This window comes from Triturus cristatus, chromosome 1_2 (assembly GCF_964204655.1).
Source record: "Triturus cristatus chromosome 1_2, aTriCri1.1, whole genome shotgun sequence".
Taxonomy (NCBI): domain Eukaryota; kingdom Metazoa; phylum Chordata; class Amphibia; order Caudata; family Salamandridae; genus Triturus; species Triturus cristatus.
Genome location: NC_140580.1, coordinates 135,167,181 through 135,190,357, shown reverse-complemented (window position 1 = coordinate 135,190,357; position 23,177 = coordinate 135,167,181). Strand labels below are relative to the sequence as shown.

The following is a 23,177-nucleotide window of genomic DNA, read 5'->3' as shown; positions in this document are numbered from 1 at the left end:
GCAGTGACAATTGCAGTGTCCTTGCAGTTAAAAGGGACTTGATTTGAAGGCTGCAGCAGGTGCAGTAGCGCCAGGACCAAAAGCTCTAGGCACCACACTAAAACGCAGAATATTGGTAAATGTTACTACTAAACAGGCAGCCACAAGTGCAGTTATCTTGCAGGCACTAGGGCCATGATTTCAATGGTGCCGCAGGTGCAGTGGCACTGTGGCCAAAAGTTGTCAGAATTCCACTAATCACCAAATATTGCTATTTTTAACTACTACATAAGCAGTCACAAGTGCAGTTATCTTGTAGGCACTAGGGCCATGATTTCAATGGTGCCGCAGGTGCAGTGGCACTGTGGCCAAAAGTTGTCAGAATTCCACTAATCACCAAATATTGCTATTTTTAACTACTACATAAGCAGTCACAAGTGCAGTTATCTTGTAGGCACTAGGGCCATGATTTCAATGGTGCCGCAGGTGCAGTGGCACTGTGGCCAAAAGTTGTCAGAATTCCACTAATCACCAAATATTGCTATTTTTTACTACTACATAAGCAGTCACAAGTGCAGTTACCTTGCAGGCACTAGGGTCATGATTTGAATGGTGCAGCGGGTGCAGTTGGCAGCAAAGCCAAAAGTTGTCTTGACTCCTCTAAACACCGAATATTGCTATATTTTACTACTAAACAGGCAGTCACAAATGCAGTTATCTTGCAGGCACAAGGGGCATGACTTGAATGGTGCAGCATGTGCAGTGGCACAGGCCCAAAAGTTGTAAGAACTTCTCTAAACACATAATGTTGCTATTACATCAATTAAACGTGTTGCCTTCTTCAGCAAAGCGTTGGTGCCTTCAATGGAGCCACTGCGATGGTGGTTCTGCTTTAGGCACAGAGTGCCTCGTGGTTGAGATCTACAAGTACGGCGGTCAGTCTTCTTCCAGGTTAATGAAGTATGTCCCTACGCTGCCTCAATGGACTGGCTTCATCCTGTTGCTTTCCAAATGGTTTCCAAGCTTCCAGATGGTGTACTCTTAGCAATGCAAACAAATGATGGACAGAATGCTGAATAAATCACACATTCACCCCCAGTCAAGAGGTCTGGGTTAAATCCATCATTATTTTGCTCACCATGCCACCCCAGTTTAGACCCAGCCATATGCAAATCAGTCTTGACCCTGTACCTCATGGGAACAGTCCAGACCGAACTGCCAAGCCAGGTCCTTCCTGGACCAAAACAAGCATCCTGGGACCGGTTTCTGGGTATTACCCGTCATCCGCCAGGCTAGCTTGAATCTAGTGGCACAGTAAGCAAGGAACCCTCGTCTGGGCATTCCCATCCCACTTAGGGTGAAAAGTGCCATGCAAACAAATGATGGACAGAATGCTGAATAAATCATACATTCACCCCCAGTCAAGAGATCTGGGTTAAATCTGTTGTTCTTTTGCTCACCAAGTCACCCCAGTTTAGACCCAGCCATATGCAAACCAGTCGACCCTGTGGCTCAGTTCGGGCTGGACTGTTCCCATTGGGCGCAGAGTCAAGACTGATTTTCATATTTCTGGGTCCCAACTGGAATGGCATGGTGAGCAAAAAAAACGATGGATTTAGACCCAGATCTCTGTACTGGGGTGAATGTATGACATTGTTCTGCATTCTGTCCATCAATTGTTATTTTTGCATTTGTCACCCCGAGTGGAATGGGTATGCCCAGACGTGGGTCCCGTGCTCTCCATGCCACTGGAGTCAACCTATTCTGGCTGATGAGGGCTGAAAACCCAAAACGGGTCCTAGGATGCTTGTTTCAAGTCCAGGGAGGACCTGGTCTGGCAGTTCGGACTGGACTGTTCCCATTGGGTGCAGGGTCAAGACTGATTTGCATATGGTTGGGTCCAAACTGGAATGGCATGGTGAGCAAAAAAACGATGGATTTATGCCCAGATCTCTGTACTGGGGTGAATGTATGACATTGTTCTGCATTCTGTCCATCAATTGTTCTTTTTGCATCAGTACTCTTAGCAATCGCAGATCTCAGATGAGCTGTTCCACAGCTCACCATTCAAACATTGCAGTCCAGCCTAAACCAAAGAACATGACTACTCAATAAATTTCCCTTTAAGAGGATTTAAAGTTAAGGAATGGACCATTGATACAGTATATGATTTTGCGCTCCACTACACGGTGTCTTTAGAATACCTTTGTAGTCTGTGGAGTACATTGCTCAGTTAGTTCCACAGCTGTGTATTAATCCTGATCTATTTTATTGCCTATGGAATAGCACGATAATAAAAATTGTCGAGAAATAAGGATGTTGGGAGAGTGATTCTGGTGACAAGTACTGGCTGTAAGTGTATGAGTTACGTATCTGCTCTCTGCACGTGCATGCTCTGCAGATGATGGCAGGTAAACTCTTGGGGCGTCCACGTTCAGGTCCATGAATGCCAAAACTATTTTTGAATGGTGTTTCTTCCTAGATCATCTCTTTGCTTTGCTGGACTGTGCTCTGGATTGTGGGGATTTCCGCGTGTAACAGTGAACATCTGGCACTTCATATATCAAAACTTCATGAGAAATGTTCGGACCAGAACTCTTATAAACTTGATAGTATTACCAGTACCCTGATTAGTTATCAGTATCTTCATAACATCTCATCATCCTCCTGTTTCCCCATGCTGCATGATAAGCACTAAGGAAGTGAATTCAAATGTTATGGTAAACCTGTACGTAGATAAACCAACCTGTCTGGTGCATCTGACCCTTTGCACTCTAAATCTACGATCTTGCCATTCCCCCGAAACCCCACTCCCTCCCACCAGGTGCAGATTGTCTCGGTAGTCATGTATTTCAGGATTTCAGTTTGTTTTGGGAATGAGCCTTGATTACTCTGTGGCAGCTGCCAAGCCTTATCGTGCATCCTCAGAACTTCTGAAAGAATGTCCTATGACGGGTCTGTACAGCACAGCCACGTGGTCCCAAACAAAATCCATCACTCTAATCCAGGTACCCAAAACACAATTTACAGCTTGTTGGTGAGATGGCAGAGTCCGGTTCTATCTTTGCCCTCTTTTCTACAACACCTCGAGCCCCCTCTCCTGGGACTTTAACTCACCAGAACCTTCTGACAGGGAGTTTGTAGAGTAGGTTCCATATTGACCAATTGCTTCCAGAGATAATTATACACCCTTGCACCTATGCGCTCAGACGGAAACATGAAGTTGGAGATGACAGGAAGTATTGATGCATCCAATCTGGTGTGTCAATGTCTGCACCTACCTCCGCACCAGAGACCATGCATACGGTTTGACTTAACCAACCACCCCACTTTCATGCACTCTGAATTCTTTGTGTCTATTCCATTCCGCCATAAATTCTGATCATTCCTGACCAGGTCTACCATGGCGCTGCTTGAGCAGTCTTCTTGGAGTATAGCTTCTAAGTCTAACTCTCCTTTGAAATGCTGGTCTGGATGCTCCGTTAATGCTTGCCTGGGCTGTGCTGGACACCCATGAAGTATACCTTCAGTCACTTATCCCTGTTTACAGTGCATCATCTTACTAATAGCCTTAGATTCTCTATTCTCCATGGCCTCTGATGATGATGAGAGGTTATTCCAGAAATAGGCACACGCCTCTAAAAGGAAGTGCCCTTCTTCTACAGCGACATAAACTCTGTTAAGTATGCCTTTTATATCTACAGATTCATAGTCCCAGACATTTCTGTGATAGGCTGATGCATTCTGGGTGTTTTAGTCTTGTTTTGCTTCCATTGAACTAATTAGTCTAGCACGCCTAGAATCTGTGATTTGTAGGTGAAAGGTTGGGGGCTGGAGTCAGTGCCCTTCATAACGTGGAGTGAGATGGTCACTGTTTCCAACTCGTAGTGCCCTTCTGTTCTTTGAACACAGGTCTGGGTCGTGCTAACATGCTCTATGGCGGGGTAAACTCTGGTTCTCTCTAGACTGGATTATTGCATTTCTCTTCTTGCTGGCCTCCCCAAATCTCGCCTTTCCCCTCTTAATTCCATTCTCCATTCTGCAGCTCCTTTGGTCTTTGGGGCCAAAAGAAGTGACCACATCACACCCATTTTGTCCCCTCTTCGGTGGCTTCCCATCGAGGCAAGATCAATCTACAAGACTGCCTGTATCACCCACAAAGCCTTGCACACTTACTCCCCTCGATACCTGGTAATTAAATGTAAAATCTCTGGAGGCTCTAGACCTTCTCGTAATGTGGAAAATCTACTGCTTGAGCCCCCCACCTTCAAAAGGGAGAGATCGATGGCTCAACCCTTCTCAGGCAATGCGGTCAGAATCTGGAACTCACTACTCCGTACCACCACCTCTACCCGGACCTTCAAAACTGACCTCAAATCTCTTCTCTTCTAAAGACACTTCCAGAACTTTTTGTGTGACTGCCATCTATTGTTTTATTCTACTTTTTCTTCTTTCTACTTTTTCTTCTTTCTCCTTAATGTAACATGTAAATATGCAAAATGTTCCTCATCTAACCTGCTTGGTTCTATTGTGAAGCGCTCTGACACCTTTGGTAAAGTCTGCGCTATATAAAAATCCATTAAATAAATAAATAAGCAGTCATGGAAGAACATGGCTGCGCAGAAGTTACTCTGTCCATGAAGGCTTTGCATGTCAGGGCCTCGCGCGGCCTTCGGCACAAAATACGACTTTCAATTAGTTCCTTTTGGTTGGGTGGCTTTAATTACGCCGAAGGGAGACGGGGCGCCCTTCCTCTGTGGCGTAACTGTACCCCCTCCTCGGCGAAGCCCGGGAGCGCTCCCTCCCAGGCTCCCTCGCACCCTCCACGGCTGCAGGTGGTGAGGGGAAGGCAGGATATCAGCGCCATTAATCACAGCTCCTCCTCGCTGTCAGCGCCCTGGAAACCATACGCTGTAACGCCTCATTATTGACCTTTTATCGGGTTATTAGCCGAGCAGATGCCATTGTTGGAGATGGGATACACACGGGGGGGGGCAAAGGGGGGGCTGTGAGGTGAGGAAGATGATTGCTTGGATTTCAGAGCCGCCACCGTCCCCGCATCGGAATGGATGGCATGTCTCGGGCCCTTTCATTTAAATTCGCTTTTATCAACCTTCACGAGCGGGGCGCCGGTTATTATGCTAGAGGATGATGAATCATTTACACCAGGCAATTTGTTTTGTTCCTATTTTTTCCTCCTTCTGTGTGTGTTTTATTTATTATTTTCCGCCTCCCTTCTTATCCGTTCGATCCCGAAAATGTAATTACGGCGCCCCGCGATTGCAGAATAATGTCCTTACCACGTGTAGAACACGGGCCTTTTCTGCCTTCTTTATGAAATTCAGGGGCGCGGGGGTGGGCGGGGGGCAGTCGGCGTGCACTGCTCGTGTGAATAATTTGAATAAACCCGGGATGTACACATCAGCTTTTCCATCTGCTGTTCCATTTGTATCCAGCTCGGCTAGACAATCGGATACGTGAATTGGCGTTGAATCTGTTTTGTGTAGCGGGGCAAATTTGGTCGCTTCGCCCTTCTAGGCGCACCGCGCCATGTTTGACACTTCTGGGATCCACTTGGTCGACTTGTCAGATTTCCTAGCGACCGACCTGAGGGATTCCTCGAGGATTCTAAGGAGTTTGCTCTTTAGTTAACAGGGCACCCAAATTATAAAAAGATGTAGAAGAACAAACTGGACTATGAATGAGATGTACAGAGTTTGGCATTTTGTTAACGGGAGCATATGAAAAATGACGCAGTGGGTGGATGCCTGGCATTACGAATATCGTCTTCGAAATTGTGGCAGCAAGAATGTATTGCAGTTTCCGAACTCCTGTTAGGTAGTGCTCCGTCCATCAATTGTTTGTTGTAACGCTTTTCGCCCTAAGTGGGATGGGTATTCCCAGACGTGGGACCCGTGCTCACTACGCCACTGGAGTCAAGCTATCCTGGCTGATGACGGCTGATAGCCAGAAACCGGTCCTAGGATGCTTGATTCCGGTCCAGGGAAGACATACCTTGGCAGTTCGGGCTGGACTGTTCCCATGAGGCACAGGGTCAAGACTGATTTGCATATGGCCATGTCTAAACTGGGGTGGTGTAGTGGGCAAAAGAACGATGGATTTAACCCAGATCTCTTGACTGGGGGAGAATGTCTGCATTGTCAGCGTTCCGTCCATCAATTGTTTGTTGTAACGCTTTTCGCCCTAAGTGGGATGGGTATTCCCAGACGTGGGACCCGTGCTCACTACGCCACTGGAGTCAAGCTATCCTGGCTGATGACGGCTGATAGCCAGAAACCGGTCCTAGGATGCTTGATTCCGGTCCAGGGAAGACATAGCTTGGCAGTTCGGGCTGGACTGTTCCCATGAGGCACAGGGTCAAGACTGATTTGCATATGGCCATGTCTAAACTGGGGTGGTGTAGTGGGCAAAAGAACGATGGATTTAACCCAGATCTCTTGACTGGGGGAGAATGTCTGCATTGTCAGCATTCCGTCCATCAATTGTTTGTTGTAACGCTTTTCGCCCTAAGTGGGATGGGTATTCCCAGACGTGGGACCCGTGCTCACTACGCCACTGGAGTCAAGCTATCCTGGCTGATGACGGCTGATAGCCAGAAACCGGTCCTAGGATGCTTGATTCCGGTCCAGGGAAGACATAGCTTGGCAGTTCGGGCTGGACTGTTCCCATGAGGCACAGGGTCAAGACTGATTTGCATATGGCCATGTCTAAACTGGGGTGGTGTAGTGGGCAAAAGAACGATGGATTTAACCCAGATCTCTTGACTGGGGGAGAATGTCTGCATTGTCAGCATTCCGTCCATCAATTGTTTGTTGTAACGCTTTTCGCCCTAAGTGGGATGGGTATTCCCAGACGTGGGACCCGTGCTCACTACGCCACTGGAGTCAAGCTATCCTGGCTGATGACGGCTGATAGCCAGAAACCGGTCCTAGGATGCTTGATTCCGGTCCAGGGAAGACATAGCTTGGCAGTTCGGGCTGGACTGTTCCCATGAGGCACAGGGTCAAGACTGATTTGCATATGGCCATGTCTAAACTGGGGTGGTGTAGTGGGCAAAAGAACGATGGATTTAACCCAGATCTCTTGACTGGGGGAGAATGTCTGCATTGTCAGCATTCCGTCCATCAATTGTTTGTTGTAACGCTTTTCGCCCTAAGTGGGATGGGTATTCCCAGACGTGGGACCCGTGCTCACTACGCCACTGGAGTCAAGCTATCCTGGCTGATGACGGCTGATAGCCAGAAACCGGTCCTAGGATGCTTGATTCCGGTCCAGGGAAGACATAGCTTGGCAGTTCGGGCTGGACTGTTCCCATGAGGCACAGGGTCAAGACTGATTTGCATATGGCCATGTCTAAACTGGGGTGGTGTAGTGGGCAAAAGAACGATGGATTTAACCCAGATCTCTTGACTGGGGGAGAATGTCTGCATTGTCAGCATTCCGTCCATCAATTGTTTGTTGTAAAGGTAGTGCTTAGAAGCCTCTCAATAGCAAGGGTGTCATGGGACATGGGTCATGGTGCAAGCAAGGAAAATGCCCCCCCCCCCTCAACTGCTGTTGGGGTTGTAAAATACAGTATTTATCAGGGTTCAGTGAGCCCCGGTGCCACTGTACCTGTTGCATCAATGGTAGTTACGCCCCTGAAGACTGTATGGGTACATCACATCAGGGCACAAGTCCTAAAAAAAGAAGTGGGGGGACGCTGTCACCGGAAGTGACGTCACAACAGGAATCTCATGAAAAGAAGTGGGGGGGACGCTGTCACCGGAAGTGACGTCACAACAGGAATCTCATGAGCATATCTTTGGTAATTTACGGGAAACTTCCCTCCCACCCGGGCTCTCTGCTCACACAATGCTGTCCAGCTTTTGGGCAGGGGGGACGGCGTCCACCCGGAAAAACCTGGTAAAATAAGTGGGGGGACGCCGTCCACCCGCGTGGTACCCCGACTCGAGCCCTGCATCACATGCTGTACATGTTTGTATTCACGTTTTTATTGACTCACAACATTGCTTGTACAACATTCCCTACAAGGGTGCGTAAAACCAACGATGATCATCGCTGAGAAAACATAGAAACTGATTTACTCACATTTTCCAAGGTTTAACATACCGCAACTTTAATAGTCACAAAACATACATGTGAGTAAATTGAAGGCTGTTCTAGCTACACATGCATACATTTTACAGGAAGCGTTGTGGTTGGGGAAAGGTATGAGTCACACAAATATGCATTTGGTAGCTTACTCACAGACACAAGCTCCTATCACGGAGGGAAAGTGTCATGTTGGAAAAGTTGGATTTACCCCTGCACATGAAAAGTGCACAGTAGTGAAGTAAGTGATCGTATTAGAACATCCACCGAGCTCCTCCAATGCCACATAAATACGATTGTAAACTGCTCCGGATATGCCATCTCTACAGACTCTTTTCTCTTTTTCTACTCGAAGGCCCATGTGTGTCTTGTATTCTATTGTTCACCCCTTCTTCTGTGTTCTTTTTTTCGTGATGTTTGATTCCCAAAACATAGGGTTTGCAGCTGGATGCCAGTGCCCATGCATCCGCATGCTCTGTACCCCAATAGCTGGCATCAGTGTACTGTCTCTTCTCTTGGAATCAGCACAAGCATGCATGTTGGGTGCCCTCACTCTCAAACCCACTATGCCCTCACAAAGTCTCTGCCTCTCCCCAGGTTAGAACCTATAGTGGTGGTGGAAAAGGGGACATTTTAATATAATATATATATATATATAGAACCAACGCCTCCTCCTCCAAAATTGGAATAAGCACGGTACCCTCCGGGGTTGAAGCTAAGGGCGTTATTAAAATTCAATGCGCGTAGTGCTTGCAGTCCCTTGAAACGCTAAGGCAGACGCGTTTCAAGCCTATCAATGGCTCTCATCTGTGCCTGTTCCAGGGGCTCCGCACTCTCTGTTGATGGTCAAGCAAGGTGCAGGTGAGCAGAAACTGCTCCCTTTATGACGTTGCGCTCCTCCAATGGATGTAAACTGGCCACTCGTGCTTTCCCCCTGCTAGGCCGATGCATGCTGGTAGTTACAGCCCATAGGGGTGTCTGTACAGTGACAAGGCACCCCTCACACCTAGTGATGTCCCAACTTTCTGGAAATGGGCCGCACTTCAGCTTGAGTGCCCAGCAGGACGATAAAAAGCCTTTCTTCCAACTCCTTACTCAGGCGAGCAATGCCGCCTCCTCTCTCCCCATTGCAGCCACATCACACCGTGATGGCACTTCACGCCGCTAGGGGGGGCTCCGTGTCGCTTGCAGTTCATGCAAATATACCGAAAGGGTTGCTGTTCTTCACACGGTGCACCAGACCGAGAGGGTGTACCGTTACTCAGCGACCTGCTTGCTGACAACACATAGAACCAAAGCCTCCTCCAAAATAGGAATAAGCACGGTACACTCCGGGGTTGAAGCTAAGGGCTTTATTAAAATTCATATATATATGATTATGCAAGACTTCCACCTCTCAGCACAAAATCAGGAGCCACTTCAGTTGCAGTAAGAAAATATTCATTTAACAAAGCAGCAATATATATATATGCAAAAGGATAGTCCCAGTCGCTTTGCAGAGTAAGAAAAACAGGAACACGGACTCCACTTTTTGCTGTAAATTCAATTTATTGGATAGATTTGGATGGCAGGATGACGTGTTTTGCCCAACTCGTTGGGCTTGTACACACACACACACACATATATATATATATTGTTTACTATACATCTATGCTACCTGGGTTCCTGTATGCATGACTGATTATTATTTCTTTAGACCAAAACACAAGATGATGTTTGAAAGCTGGCTATTAACATAGAAAACTATAATTCCTAGCCTGAAGCAAATGCAGTGACATAAGTGTGATAAGCCACAACTGGCGAACTCGGGGGTTCTCACTCAGTGACCAGATAATGTGGTTAAGAGCAGGGTCGGACTGCTCAGAGTCACTGGCGGCATATCGCCCGTTGTCAATGCTGACAACGGACTATAAGATTTTAAGTAGGATTCTGGCGTCCCGGCTACTGCCCCATATGTCACACTTGGTTCATGACGACCAAGCGGGTTTTATACCAAAGAGAACTACTGCTACCAATGTGAGGCGCCTGATGCGAATCCAAGGAGAACGTCATGTTGACAAGCCGGACGCGGCGGTTCTCTCGGTGGATGTAGAGAAGGCGTTCGACAGTCTAGAATGGCCATACCTGTCCCGAGTTCTGTATGCCTTCGGTCTTGGGAAATCCTTCGTAGAGAGGACGGAAGTGCTCTATAGGTCAGCGACGGCGCGAGTACGCACGGGCACGACGATCTCCTCTATTTGTCCGATTGGGCGAGGCACGGGGCAGGGATGCCCACTTTCTCCATTGTTGTTTGCCCTGGCCATTGAGCCTCTGGCGTCTCATGCCCGACTGGGGAACTATTATGCTGGTTTGTATCTGCGGGGAGAAGTTCAGTTTATTTCACTATTCGCTGACGACTATTCCTAGGGGACTTAACGACAGAGTTAGATGGGGCGAGACGCTTACTCCAGGTGTTTGGAACTTATTCAGGGTGAAAGGTGAATTGGGCAAAGACTTGCCTATTCCCGGTGGCCCCGCCATTGAAGGTCCCTCCCCAGTCGCTGGGAGTGAGTTGGGAGCCTAGATGTTTACCATATCTTGGCACTAACATTTATCATGCCCCCGACGATCTATTAGAGGCCAACCTGGGTAGGGCTATACGCGGACTCCGGAGTAGTATGGTATTCTGGAGTGCTTTGCCCCTGTCGGTGGCGGGGCGGGTGGCGCTCCTGAAGATGGTGGCGTTGCCGCGATTGCTGTACTACTTTCGGACATTGCCGATCTGGGTCCCGGGATCAGTGTTCCGGCAGCTTCGATTCATGATTTGCGGGTTCTTGTGGGGGTCTGGCAGGAGAAGAGTAGCATTAACCACAATGATAAGATCAAGGGCAGACGGGGGCATGGCAGTCCCAGATTTTGAGTGGTATTACTTAGCGGTGCAGCTGCAATGGCTCACGCAAGCAGTAGCGAGGGAGTCCCGTGGTCCGGATGGCCCTGAGGGTCGCTGGATCCCACGGTACATTTTATCCTTTATAGTCTTGCAACAAAAGATGCAGCTTGAGTTACTTACGACAGAAGAACGGACACTGCGACTGTGCTGGAACCGGAGTCAACGCAAGGCAGGTATAGCCCGTCCATATGCCCCGGAGATACCGCTGGGGATGTGCACGGCACTCCCTCATGGAGGGGATTGGACAGCATTGGCACATTGGGAGGCCCTGGGACTACAGGTGATGGGCGACTTATACGAGAACGGGAGCTTGCTGTCCTTCCAGAATTTGCAACATAGGTTTGACCTTCCAAAGGGGGATTACCTGTTGCATTCAGCACTAGTTGCCGCAATTCAACGCCATTGGAGGACAGGTCTGTCAGAACCGGGTATCTCAATGGCGGGCCAATACGTAGTGATGGCGGCTGGGACCTATAAGGCTATAACGTGTTTGTACCGCCGAATGTTAACGGAGAATTTAGAATCATTGCGTACACTGCAGGGGAAGTGGGAAACGGAGAAGACGTGGGCACAACTGGTTAAAAGAGCGTGGAAAAGTACAAGAAATTCCCGGTTTCAATTGATACAGTTCTATGTCCTACACAGAGCATATCTAACACCTGAGAGGCTCAATCGATACTTTGGGGGCGGCGGCGGCACGGTGCCCACGCTGTGCTCTGGAGGGAGCAGACTTTCTTCATAATATGATGTGGGGATGTATGAAATTAGGGACATATTGGGGGGTGGTGATGGATACATTGAATTCTATTACGGATAGGACGTTGGAACTGGATCCGGGTACCTGCCTGCTCCATTGGTTCCCGCACACTCCCAAAACTAAAGTTACTAGTAAATTTATAGACTTAGGGCTAGTATTGGCTAAACGGGAGTTAACTATACATTGGAAATCGAGCCAGGGTCCTAAGGTGGGGAGATGGAAGGCAGAATTACTTAAATGGGCAAGCAGTGAGAGCACACTCAGACTGCGTCACGCATCGCGTGGGAACAGCGTTAGAGAGTACGAGGCGGCAAGGGCATGGGAGGATTTAGTGGAAATACTTCGATCACCGGATTCAGATTCAGAGGAGGATATCCCTGGGGAGGAGATGTGAAGCCCCGGACCGCGGGACGGACTGGCCTGCCGGTCTAGCGCTGCGCCAAGTTTGCTGAGTAAGGAATAGGGTATTGTTACCCCCAGTACAGCACTGTTCCAATTAGACACTGTAACAAAGCTGCATAGGAGACTTTCGCGACTGATTGAATTGTAAAGACCTCACGGCGCACCTGTAAATGAGGGGGGAGGGGAGGAAAGTTGGAAGGGGAGGGCTAGTAATGTGATATCCTGATTGCAATGCGGCATTGGTGCTGATATAATTGATGTTGTTGATTTTGTGTGTGGTAAATCTGGAAAACAATAAAAATATTTAAAAAAAAGAGCAGGGTCGGACTGGCCTATAGGTCAATCAAGCACTCCCCGATGTGCTTGTCTCACTGATCAGTGTGTGGGCTGGTTTTTATTAGCAGTTTCTGGTCCTGTTTTATGGCCAGGTGGGATGGCTTTCACTGTAGATTTCTCTGGTATTAAAACAAACATTACCTGCAGCAAACACAAAAGTGTGCAGTCTCCCACACCTTGCAAAATACTCGTACAGAAAGTATTTATGAATTCAAAACTGGTCTGATTTGTGAATGTGACCACTTTTGTAGCTATCTTTTCTGCTAATGGGTGGTCACTTTTTTTCTGGGTGCCCAGGCTTATTTTTTGTCCCAGTCCGACCTTGTTTAAGAGGTGTCCCTTGGTGTACCATCCATGGTATGATGACAATTCTCTCCTTACAGAACTGCCAGAGTTTTCATGGGCTAGTCAGAGCTTTCTTGCCCAGTCGCCCATTCTGTTGAGCAAACCCTGCATGCCATTGTTTTTGTTGTTGTTTTATTTTGTTTTTGTATTGGGGACAAACCGAGCAAATTGAGCATTAAAGTTGGAGAACGGTGTCTTCTTGTGAGTTTCAAAGGATTAATGTTCATTGACAGTCATAAAAGCAATAATTCTGTTAATCCCCCCCCTCCATTTTTTTTCTGTTCTAGCATGTCAGTGCAATGGGCACAGCACTTGTGTCAATGGCAACGTCTGCGAACAGTGCAAAAACCTCACTACAGGGAAGCAGTGTGAGGCCTGTCTAATGGGATATCATGGGAACCCGACCAATGGAGGAGAGTGCGAGGGTAAGTGGCAGACGAGTTTATTCCTCATCCCTATTGTGGGGTCAAGGAGGACAGTATCTCCTCTGACATCTGGATTGTCGGAATTTCTAAATGGCAAACTGAAATAAATGTCATATTGTTTGAAATCTGAACTAAGGACATGAATCTCCTAGTTGCGCTGTCTTATCAATGATGGTTTTGCCTTGTGCATTGTTAGTTGGTAAGGTTTTTTTAGGCATTTTCTACCTTTGGTTGTCAGTCGTCTAACAGTGATACCTCTAAGTAGTGCTGCATCATTAACACTTCCAAAGCATGGACTGAAAGGTTAATGTCGGCTAACTAGTTTTAATTGCTTGGTCAGGCTTGCAATGTCCAAGAGTGATGCTTGAATTGGATTGGCGATTTCTATGAAGGTCTACTACTACAGGGAAGATGTTTCCTGGAGTCATTGCACAATGCATCATAAGCAATACCTAACTAAAGTCAGTAGAGCCTGTAGACAACCATGGTAGACCGCCTCTTAGCCATTGATAATCATTCCAAAGTTCTAAGCTCTGTGAAGGTCACCAATTTTTTTCACAAACTCCACCAACATTACTACTATCCCTTGCTCTCAGCCAGTCCCTTCAGACTCCACTTTGACTCCCATGTAAAACTGGCTCACTCCCCAGCTTCCACTGTCTATTTCCACCTCAACATGCAAAGGAACCAGAATCCCTTCCACTTACACTCGGTCAGCACCTTCAAAAGCTTGATGGCTTCATTAGCCACCTCATTAGTGCCTCGCAATAGTATTATACCCCTTGGCAAACTCATTACTTTTTCCATGCAAAGTCCCACTCATCCTGACCAGGCCACTCTTAAATTAATCTATTGCAGTCTGGTGTCCTGCCTCTGAAAATGGAGCCCTGTTTATTGATCTTGTCGCTTACTTCAGTGCAGTCCATGACCTGTCATCCCCTTAGCTTTTAAACTATATCAATTGCTACACTTGCTCATGCACACTATGCTGTACAACCTTGCACCAACATAGCAGTACACAGTTCTTTTTGTAGAGCATTCCTACATCTCTTTGCATTCCTTTATTGGAACTCTTCATGAGCTAAGATTACCGTCCCTGCTCTGTGCAAACTTTCAGGAAGCCCCCACAAATATCTTTTTTTTAATTGACACTTTTTACTGATTAAAAAGAAAACATGCTTAAGAACCAAAAAGAACAAAGTGGTTATCGTTATAAAGCTTATCCTTATGGTCATGAAAACATACCAACATATCAAATACATGGTCATGTTGCAGGGATTCTGTTTGGAAACAGAACTGTGCTTGGGATCACAGAACGTCAGTGTGTAGGGGCTGAGTCACCATACCACGTAAGTAACTATGGGCCCAAATCTTGACTAGCTCATAGTGCCTTACCTGCCCTTCTGACCATCCCAGAGAAACAGGTAATGTGCCACCCCAGAACACAAAACTCTAGTCACCTCTGGGAACCGGGGTAACAGATCATCATCTTTCGTTCTCTCACTCATGTGTGTCTACAATAAACAGAAAGGAGACACAAGCAAAGTTTACAATATTTATTGAAACTATCTTGCTCTATCATGAAGCAACTGTTCACCAATTAGAAAACATACACAACTGAGCAGTGTAATTACCATTATTAATAAACTGTATACAATGAAAAGCCCTATTATGGGGAATGATTTATCTGCCTAAGCCTAGCATCACGAAGTGAGCACAATGATATATCAGTGATCTCTGGGATTTGTACCGGGCTCCATACCTGGCATGTTCCGTTAGCTGGTCTGCATCTCAGATTTTGCAGAGCTGGCGCACTCGTCCTCTGCTAGGCATCATCCTCTCTGCTTTTAAAATGGCAAGTCTCTGCTTATATGATAAGAAGTGCCATGTTAGAAAACAGCAGCTGGGTCTCCCTGTTATGTCTATATGTTAGAATATGTTCGTCACCGACCACAGAGAAAAACAGGGCACAATGTTGTTCAACCTTGTACGTAATGTCCAGACTGAGTCCCAGGAAGAAGTACTGATTAACAAAAACATGTGCAGTGTATTTCTAAAATAATATTGTGGCACAAAAATAAATGTGATACCATTTAATGTGTGCACAGCAGCCTACAACATGTGCAGTTAGGCTAACATAGGGGAGAACTACAGGGGGCACTAAGGGAACTCACTATAATCACAACATTTTTGCCTGTCTAAACCCCTGCAGTGGGAAAATACTTCAACAACATACCCCATATTCCCATATTTGTATATGTTTTTGGGAACAGCTTCTTGATTTATAAACATATTTCCCAGCCTTGGCACACCCATCCATAATGTGCATTGACTCCTACACAGGAGAGGCCTTTTCAGAGCACCAATGACGGGCTTTCCCATGTTTGGCAACTAGAAATCCCATTACTACCAGGACTCTTGTCGCACGCTGGCTAGCACATTCGTCCATCAATCCTAAGGGTGCAATCCTTGGATCAGCTTTTACCACTCTGCCCACTACCCTCATGAGAATCGAGTGAATATGGGTCCAATATCGCTGTATAGTTAGACATACCCACACCTTGTGGTAAAAGGTGCCCAACTTGGCTCCACGCCTATGACTGGTAGGGTCAAGGCCCCTATTCATTTTACTTAGCCTGGGCGGGCTGTAGTATACTTTGTGTGGGTATTTAAACTCGATGAGATGCTGTCTCGTAGAGATCGCCAATATCCAAGGGGCTATTTTTACCTCAACCCAGTCTGCATCATCCAGAGGGCCAACCGCTTGTGCTCATCTGTCTCTCAATTTCACCAGGGGGTCGAGGGTGTGAGCCACCAATGTGCGTTAAAGTCTAGATATCCAGAAGCTAACTCAATGTTATTTATGCCTATAATAATTCTGGCATCTACCCTTCCATCAGCCCATACTTTACTCCGCCTTGGTTTTTATAAATACTGACTATCCAGTTCTTCTGTAGCATATTTGCTAAATACTGTACACAAATTCAGTTTGAGATGTGTCTTTCTTATCAAATAGGCAAAAATCAACCCAATGGACTGGCATAGGTTGCAAATATGAAATGCCCTTGACCAGAGTACGGAAACAAAAAGCGATATCTAGAGAGTCCAATTCTCAAAAAAATAAGAACCTTCTAAATAAAAACCCAGAAATGAAAGAGACAACAACTTGAATCCATAGAAAATTACTATCCCATTGATTAACATGTACTCCAAAGAATATGAATGTGGGACTGGAACGTGGCCTAGGATTGGCCTTTTGGTAAAAAATCTGAGCCACTATTCTGACTATTTATTAAATAACAAACAGGCAGAATCCCATAAGTCACTAAACCCAAGACAGTACCTAATATGAGTAGATGGACCTTGTGCTCCCAATGTAGAATCCTTTTTTGTGGCTGGGGTGTGGGGGCTCTTTACCTCACATGAATGGCATGTTATAGTACAATGAATAAGCCCTCTAGTCAGTTTTAAGTTCTCTCTTCTGTTTGTGTCCTGTCCAGGCATGGTTGTGAACATTATTTTTATCCCAAAAATTCTTTCTTTGTGGTTCTTTCCAGCACCAAAGGTGATGGAAGCAGTAAGCTTCCCTGAGCGGGCTCCACATAGAACCATGACATTCACTGCTGCGTACTCAACTAACAAAGTACCAGATAAAAGGGAACCTACCAACAGCCAGTCGATATGGACTTTAGTAGGCCCTCTGTTCAGCAGGCCACGCCCAGGTCCCTCTTGTCCAGAGGAATGACAGGGACAATTCCACATGAAATCCACAAAGACGGGCGCGTCCTAACCTCCAGACTCTTGATTCAAATACTACCTTGAGAATCACTTCGGTATCGAATGCCTGGGTTAACAACTCTAAGGCAGAGTTTGGGGTGTTGTTGAAGGGACCTTTCCAGATGTTATCAGTCTTTTGTGGTTCAGAATTCAACATCAAATAGGGCAGTAACATGGACATAACATAATATTTGTAGTGCTGCATTCGTGAGTCTATTCATGCTAAAGGCAACAAAATGTGGCATAAAGTGCTGGGAAGGCGAGTCTAGAAACCGAGCTTGACCGGGTTGCCGCCTGATAAGGCATTTTGCCTTCTTAAGGAAAATAGCTTCGACTTCTCTGATGTCGTTACTGGCAACACCTGGAAACACATGCAATTCCATTAGATTAGACATCCAAGGAAAGTCCTAAAACAAAATATGCAACCCCTTTCTTTTATGTATTTGTCTGTTCCCAAAGAAGTTCATTAAACATAGTTGATTAACCATTCATATCCATGCCAGAAGAATGAAGGGTCCCAAGGGTTCAAAAAGGATTCAAAAAGAGTCTCAGGAAAGCACAGTTTAAAAAAAGACAATGGGTGTGATGGAGGCTTTACTGGTTCCTCACACATTACTCCTTTTTGTGGACCACAAAAAGTCCTTTGGCTGAGGACTGCTTAGCGGCCATCTTTGTAGCACAACTAGAAACTCGACAGTAAATACCAGAATTGAAGTTAGAGATTCACTTAAAGAAAAATACATTGTCAAAATAGGTACATAATAGACATTTTAAAGACCACTACTAATGTATGAAGGGTTATGAATGCCACATTACAATACTAGTTAGCAAACTGTGTAAGAATCGTATATAGAAATGTATAGTTGTGAATTGGAAGTTGTGTGCAGTTAATATTAACCCTTTTGCTCATACTAAGAGAGGCAGTGATTTATTGAGAGTGAATGATTTGTGTGTGGATCGGGAACAGCACCAGTTCATCAGGAAAATATTGCCAAAAACAAAGTCAAGTCAGTGACTGATGCCTAGTAATGGCCCCCAGCAGAATGTGAGGAGGGCCCCTTCGTCTCGCATATCTAACAGGTATCCTATGGCCTTGGGATGAATAGATGCCTCCTGAAGGGTTGGGGGGGGGGGGGGGGGGGCGGGCCCTGAAAGGTTGCTGCAGGGATCATTGACTAGCACCTGTCCTTGTAAACACATAATGCTGTTTGTGGTGAAGCGGTGACTTTATATGCCGAAACGTTTGCGATAGGCCTTGCTGTTAACCTAAATCTATGCCTTACAAATTGCTTTTTTTGTTGAAACTATCTTAGCAGTACTATGAGTATGAACGTATATATAATCTAATATTATTTCAGAGTAAGACCTTTAAAATTCCCGTCTTCTATCAAGATTAAGAGGAGGACGTCATTTCCCTCCTCCTGTAGCCATACGTCGAGAAAGCTAGATTGGATTTGAAGATATTTATTGGGACATATGTCTAGCTAAGAACTGAGATTCCAACAACAGTCTATTCAATGGCCTTCATTAAAAATACAAGGGTTTTGAGCAAGCTTAGAGTCATTGTTTTTTTTACGATACCTTATAACCAATTGAGTTATTAATGCAATTAGAGTAAGGAATTTCAGGAAGTGTTCCTCAAGAATACTCAAGTTAAAGATGGCAGTAATAGCTTAATGTCATGAAAATATGCCTTATAGGAGATTAAAGTTTGCTCATCTGTTTTATAGGAAAGGAATGAATGTTTATATCCGCATCACGAATTTGAAACATCACATGCATGCAACAGTTTCTGTTTACTGATTCTCATGATCTTTCCCATAGTTCCACAATATGTTATTTGCCAACTCTGTTTCTGCCAAATTAGGTTATTTCAGTGTGTGTTAATGTAAGATTATGAAAGCTACTAGACGTTCCCTTCAAGTGAGCTTTACAATGTTGGCAAGTTTGAAGAGTCCGCAAAATAGAGTTAACCTAGACAATAAATGCTGTAAATCTAGTTGAAGAGGAAACTTTAGAACTTTTGCTTACACTTCCTACTTTAACGTATTGTCAAAGAAATGTGTGTACGATTTTGCGATTTCTTGTTTCCTTTTCTCATGCTAGAAAAAGACACAAAATCATAAATGTCCAATGTTTAGAAATACAGACGACATAACTAAACAACTTTTAAGTACTCATGCAAAGTGACAGTCTAATGGGTATCTGGACAGTGGGCCTTGACACTAGTGTTTCTTTACTTCTTAGTATCAGCTTGTGTAGCCATTTTTCACACGTGCTTCAGAACTGAATGGGGAATATATGTCAAAGTTCTTTTTAATGAGAAGGAGAATCCTCTGCAATGATCATTTGGCAATTTACAAAGCAGCTTATGTATCTCAGAGTAGTCAGCGGGCAATATCAAGACTATTGGTGCAATTGTTTTTCAGTCTGCTTTGTTTGTCGGAACCTTGCACCACGATAGAACCACATGATTGGGAAGTGCTTTGCCCTCAGCGATGAAGCAAGGTGGAAATTGGATAAATTTCTCTCAGGACTTCTTTGAGTCCACTGAGGCATTTGATACTGATGGTGACCAATAAACATGAAAAATATAAGTTTATATTATCTCAGTTGAGGAAAACAACTTCTCAACAGCTCTATGAACATAAACATATGCTCTTCATCCTCATTCAATGCCATCCCCTCTCTTAGAACCTGTGCTGGGCAGAAGAACTAGCTCCTAAGTTTATCATTTTTATTATTTTATCATAAAAGTTTCCAAAATAAGAGCATCAAAATCCATGCCAAACAGAGAGTTACAAGTTCCATCTTATTATCTGCACTCCTAAACACATGAGTAAACACCTGCATTACATTATCATTACCACATCATCTGCTCAATTTATTCATAAATGGAGACATGAAACTACCCATAAGCATGTTTTAAGTGTCATGTTCGCACTAAATTCAAAGGTGCGTAGGAGGGTGGACTGAGCTATACTGGAGACCATCCAGCCATTTAACACAATTGCAATTTTTGCTTAATCAACAGTGGTTCAGACTCTCCCTTAGCATATTGTAGGAGAGACGTTTTAGAGGGCCTATATATCCTTCTGCTTCCATTTAACAGGCATCAATTCCTAGCGGCAGCCATTCTTTCATTTTGGGGAAGGGCCCATTGAATCGCCAGACTCCACTTCACAAGGGATACCGCCAAGGATGTGCGTGTCCTCACTCGGGGGTGGGGGGGGAGGGTCGTTCACATAACCCAGTAAAGTTATAAGTGTAGTTGCTGGAAATTCAAATCATTTAAGTGAGGATCTATGTTACCTTATCTCTACGGCTGGCAACTGCTAGACCTGGCTTTGCAGTTCAGGCTGAACTGTTCCCATGAGGCACAGGGTCAAGAATGATTTGCATATAGCTGGGTCTGGACTGGGGTGGTGAAGTGAGCTAAAGAATGATGATGGATTCAACCCAGATCTGTGACTGGGGGTGAGTGTCTGAAAAGTTTCAGCGCTCCGTCCATCATCTCCTTGTGTTTGCTTTGCAACTGCCAGACAGTGTCACATTAAATGGAGGAACCCATCCTGCTGAATCCCACATCCAGCGCAGCACGAGTTCTCTCAAAGGCCCAATCTGTGCAGTGATTTTGAGGTGTAATATATGCTGTGTTGGAAGGTTAAATTAATCAGTCAGAGTTTTTAGTTAGGGGACAGGGCACTAGTCAGGGAGCACTAAAGCTTTTTTTGTTCATCAGTTAAAGGCGCTTCCAAGTCAGTTAGCGCTTTAACCTTAGCTAGAGGAACGCCTATTGGTGCTTCTCTCTGCATACCCAGTTTCGTGGAGAACGAAGAGGCTATCAATGTTGACAACATAGCAAATGTTGACGAGGGAGCAGGAAATATGAAATTAATAACCATACCTGTTTGATGGCGTTAGAAGTATAAAGGAAGGGTCTAATGGTGTGTAATCGTACATTCTGCAGCAGAAGGAAGTTATCACCCAGTATACATCCCTTAACGTTAGTAAATTGAGGTGTTGCATTTGCTTCTACACATGGGGACACCAGGGAGCGGTAACTTGGGATTGTGTGCCAGTGTTATTTCTGGTGCATGGAACTGATGAAGGTGTGCTCTACGTCTGAGCCTGTCTCAAGCCCAGACAGTGCATCCGACGGTGTTCATTTCATTCATAGAGCCCCTGGCTGGTGACCAGATAACTGTATTGAGATGGTCTGGATGAAGTGTTTTAGCCTCAGTAGCAGTGTGCAGCTTAAAAGGCATGTACCAGTAGTGTGCCTATCTGACCTAGGTGCATAATATTATTAATCCTGGACGGCAAGAGCTCCCTGTTTGAATGGAACGGTAGGTAGCCCCGTGTTTTGAAGCAGTTGCTTGCCCTCCCCACATATCAGCTTTTCCATACTGGATCTAAGTTTATCAAAAAAGAGTCTAGTCAGGAAAAAAGGGATATTAGTGCAAAGGTACAGCAATGTAGGGAAAGCAACAATCTTCCCGCTAGCAACTGGGATAGCCTAATCCAGCCCGACACTTGATTTTATTTCCTCATTTCTTAATTTGTAACAGAATAAGTGCCGCTGCCCAAAGTTCTGCTCATCAACCCATGGCTGGTGCTTCGAAACGTGGTGCACCGAATACCAAGGCTGCATAGTCTTGAAGAGACATCATGACTCTACCGTCCACTGTCAGACAATCTCTGCCCCTTTAACTTGTACAGATACCTGCTTTTTTCCTCCGTGATAATTTGCCCGTCTTTCTATTCCTACTTCTTTCTCTTTTGAGTGTGCTGTTCCCTCTCCCCCAGCAACCACCAGCTCAAATTTAGCATTTTATAGCCTAGCAATAGCCGTGCCATAGTTTTAACATATGGCACTTTCAATATCCCTAATCATCCTGATACCAAGGTATTTTACTGATGAAGCCACCTATTCGAGAGTGTAAACAAGGAAGCTCTTAACCTTAGTACGGGTAAGCCGAAATATGATCAACTTGAACCGGTTTATAGACATGCCTGAATCATCCTAAAATCAGACAAATTCCCATATCAACTGTGATAAGTCTGTGTTATGGTCTTTAACAGAGAGGAGACATCATTGGCATACAGCGAGACGAGTGGGCACATGGTGATAAAACTGGGGCCTCTCTCTAAGTGATGCTGTCTGTGTCTAGCAGCTATAAGCTCCATGGCACAAAGAGAATAAGGGAGAGAAGACGGCTCTGTCTAGTCCATCTGGATATATTAAACGGGTCCAATAATAGGCAGTTCTGCCAAATCTGTGTTGTTAGTTTATTATATACCATTTTAATCCAACATTTCAAATTGCCACGGTATCTAATAATTCTAAAATCGGAAATAAATATTTCCATTATGAAGAATCAAATACCTTAGTGGCTTCTTATTCCACGGATCTAGTGATGTAAAAAGACAAAAATAGTTTGAAGATTGTGAGAAGTGGATTGTCCAGCCTGATTGATCTGGCCTGAATACAGCTGGGAGCAAAGGGAAAATTCTATTATCATGGAGTTTGGCCAGTGTTTTAATGCCTATTTTGATCATAAGTAATGGGTAGTAGGAGTCATATTAATCAGCAGGTTGTCTTGATTCAGTATTGTGACAATCAGAACCTCAGAACGTGAGCGTGTAAGACTTTTTGAATTCTTTGTACAGAGCTAGCAGGTGGGGGCACCAGCCATTGGGCGTATTTTTTATATAACTAGTCTGTATGCTATCTGCTTGTAATGCTTCACATTACCATACAACAGTCTGTTAAAGTCGGACCTTTTGGCATTGCCAATACTTGTTTGATTACTCAAAACTTTACAATTTACTATTACTGTCTGTAATTAACCCAGGATTTTAAGATGTAGGTCATCTTATCCAGTACATTTAAAGGGTCCAAATCACGAACAAAAGGTATCATAGCTATAGGTTGCAACTGGTACAAATTATTAATGTGGCTAGTTTAAAAATTGGTATGTTTTCATAGGATGTACTAGCGCGTGAACTAAAATACAAAAGGAAATGTTTATGAATCGCATAAGAAATATGCATTTAGCTCATAGACACAGTTGGAAGTTACCCAGTCGAAATCCTGCGCGTGGCCAAC

The 23,177-nt window shown here is 45.0% G+C and overlaps 1 protein-coding gene across 2 annotated transcripts in view; it reads left to right on the top strand.

Moving 5' to 3' along the window:
• ATRNL1 (attractin like 1) overlaps positions 1-23,177 on the top strand; it is a 2,333,760-nt gene that overhangs the window by 989,016 nt on the left and 1,321,567 nt on the right. For both annotated transcript variants that reach the window (XM_085603276.1, XM_085603277.1), the window contains exon 19: positions 13,151-13,288. In XM_085603276.1, coding sequence (XP_085459402.1) covers positions 13,151-13,288 — 138 coding nt within the window. The remainder of the gene's footprint in view (positions 1-13,150; positions 13,289-23,177) is intronic.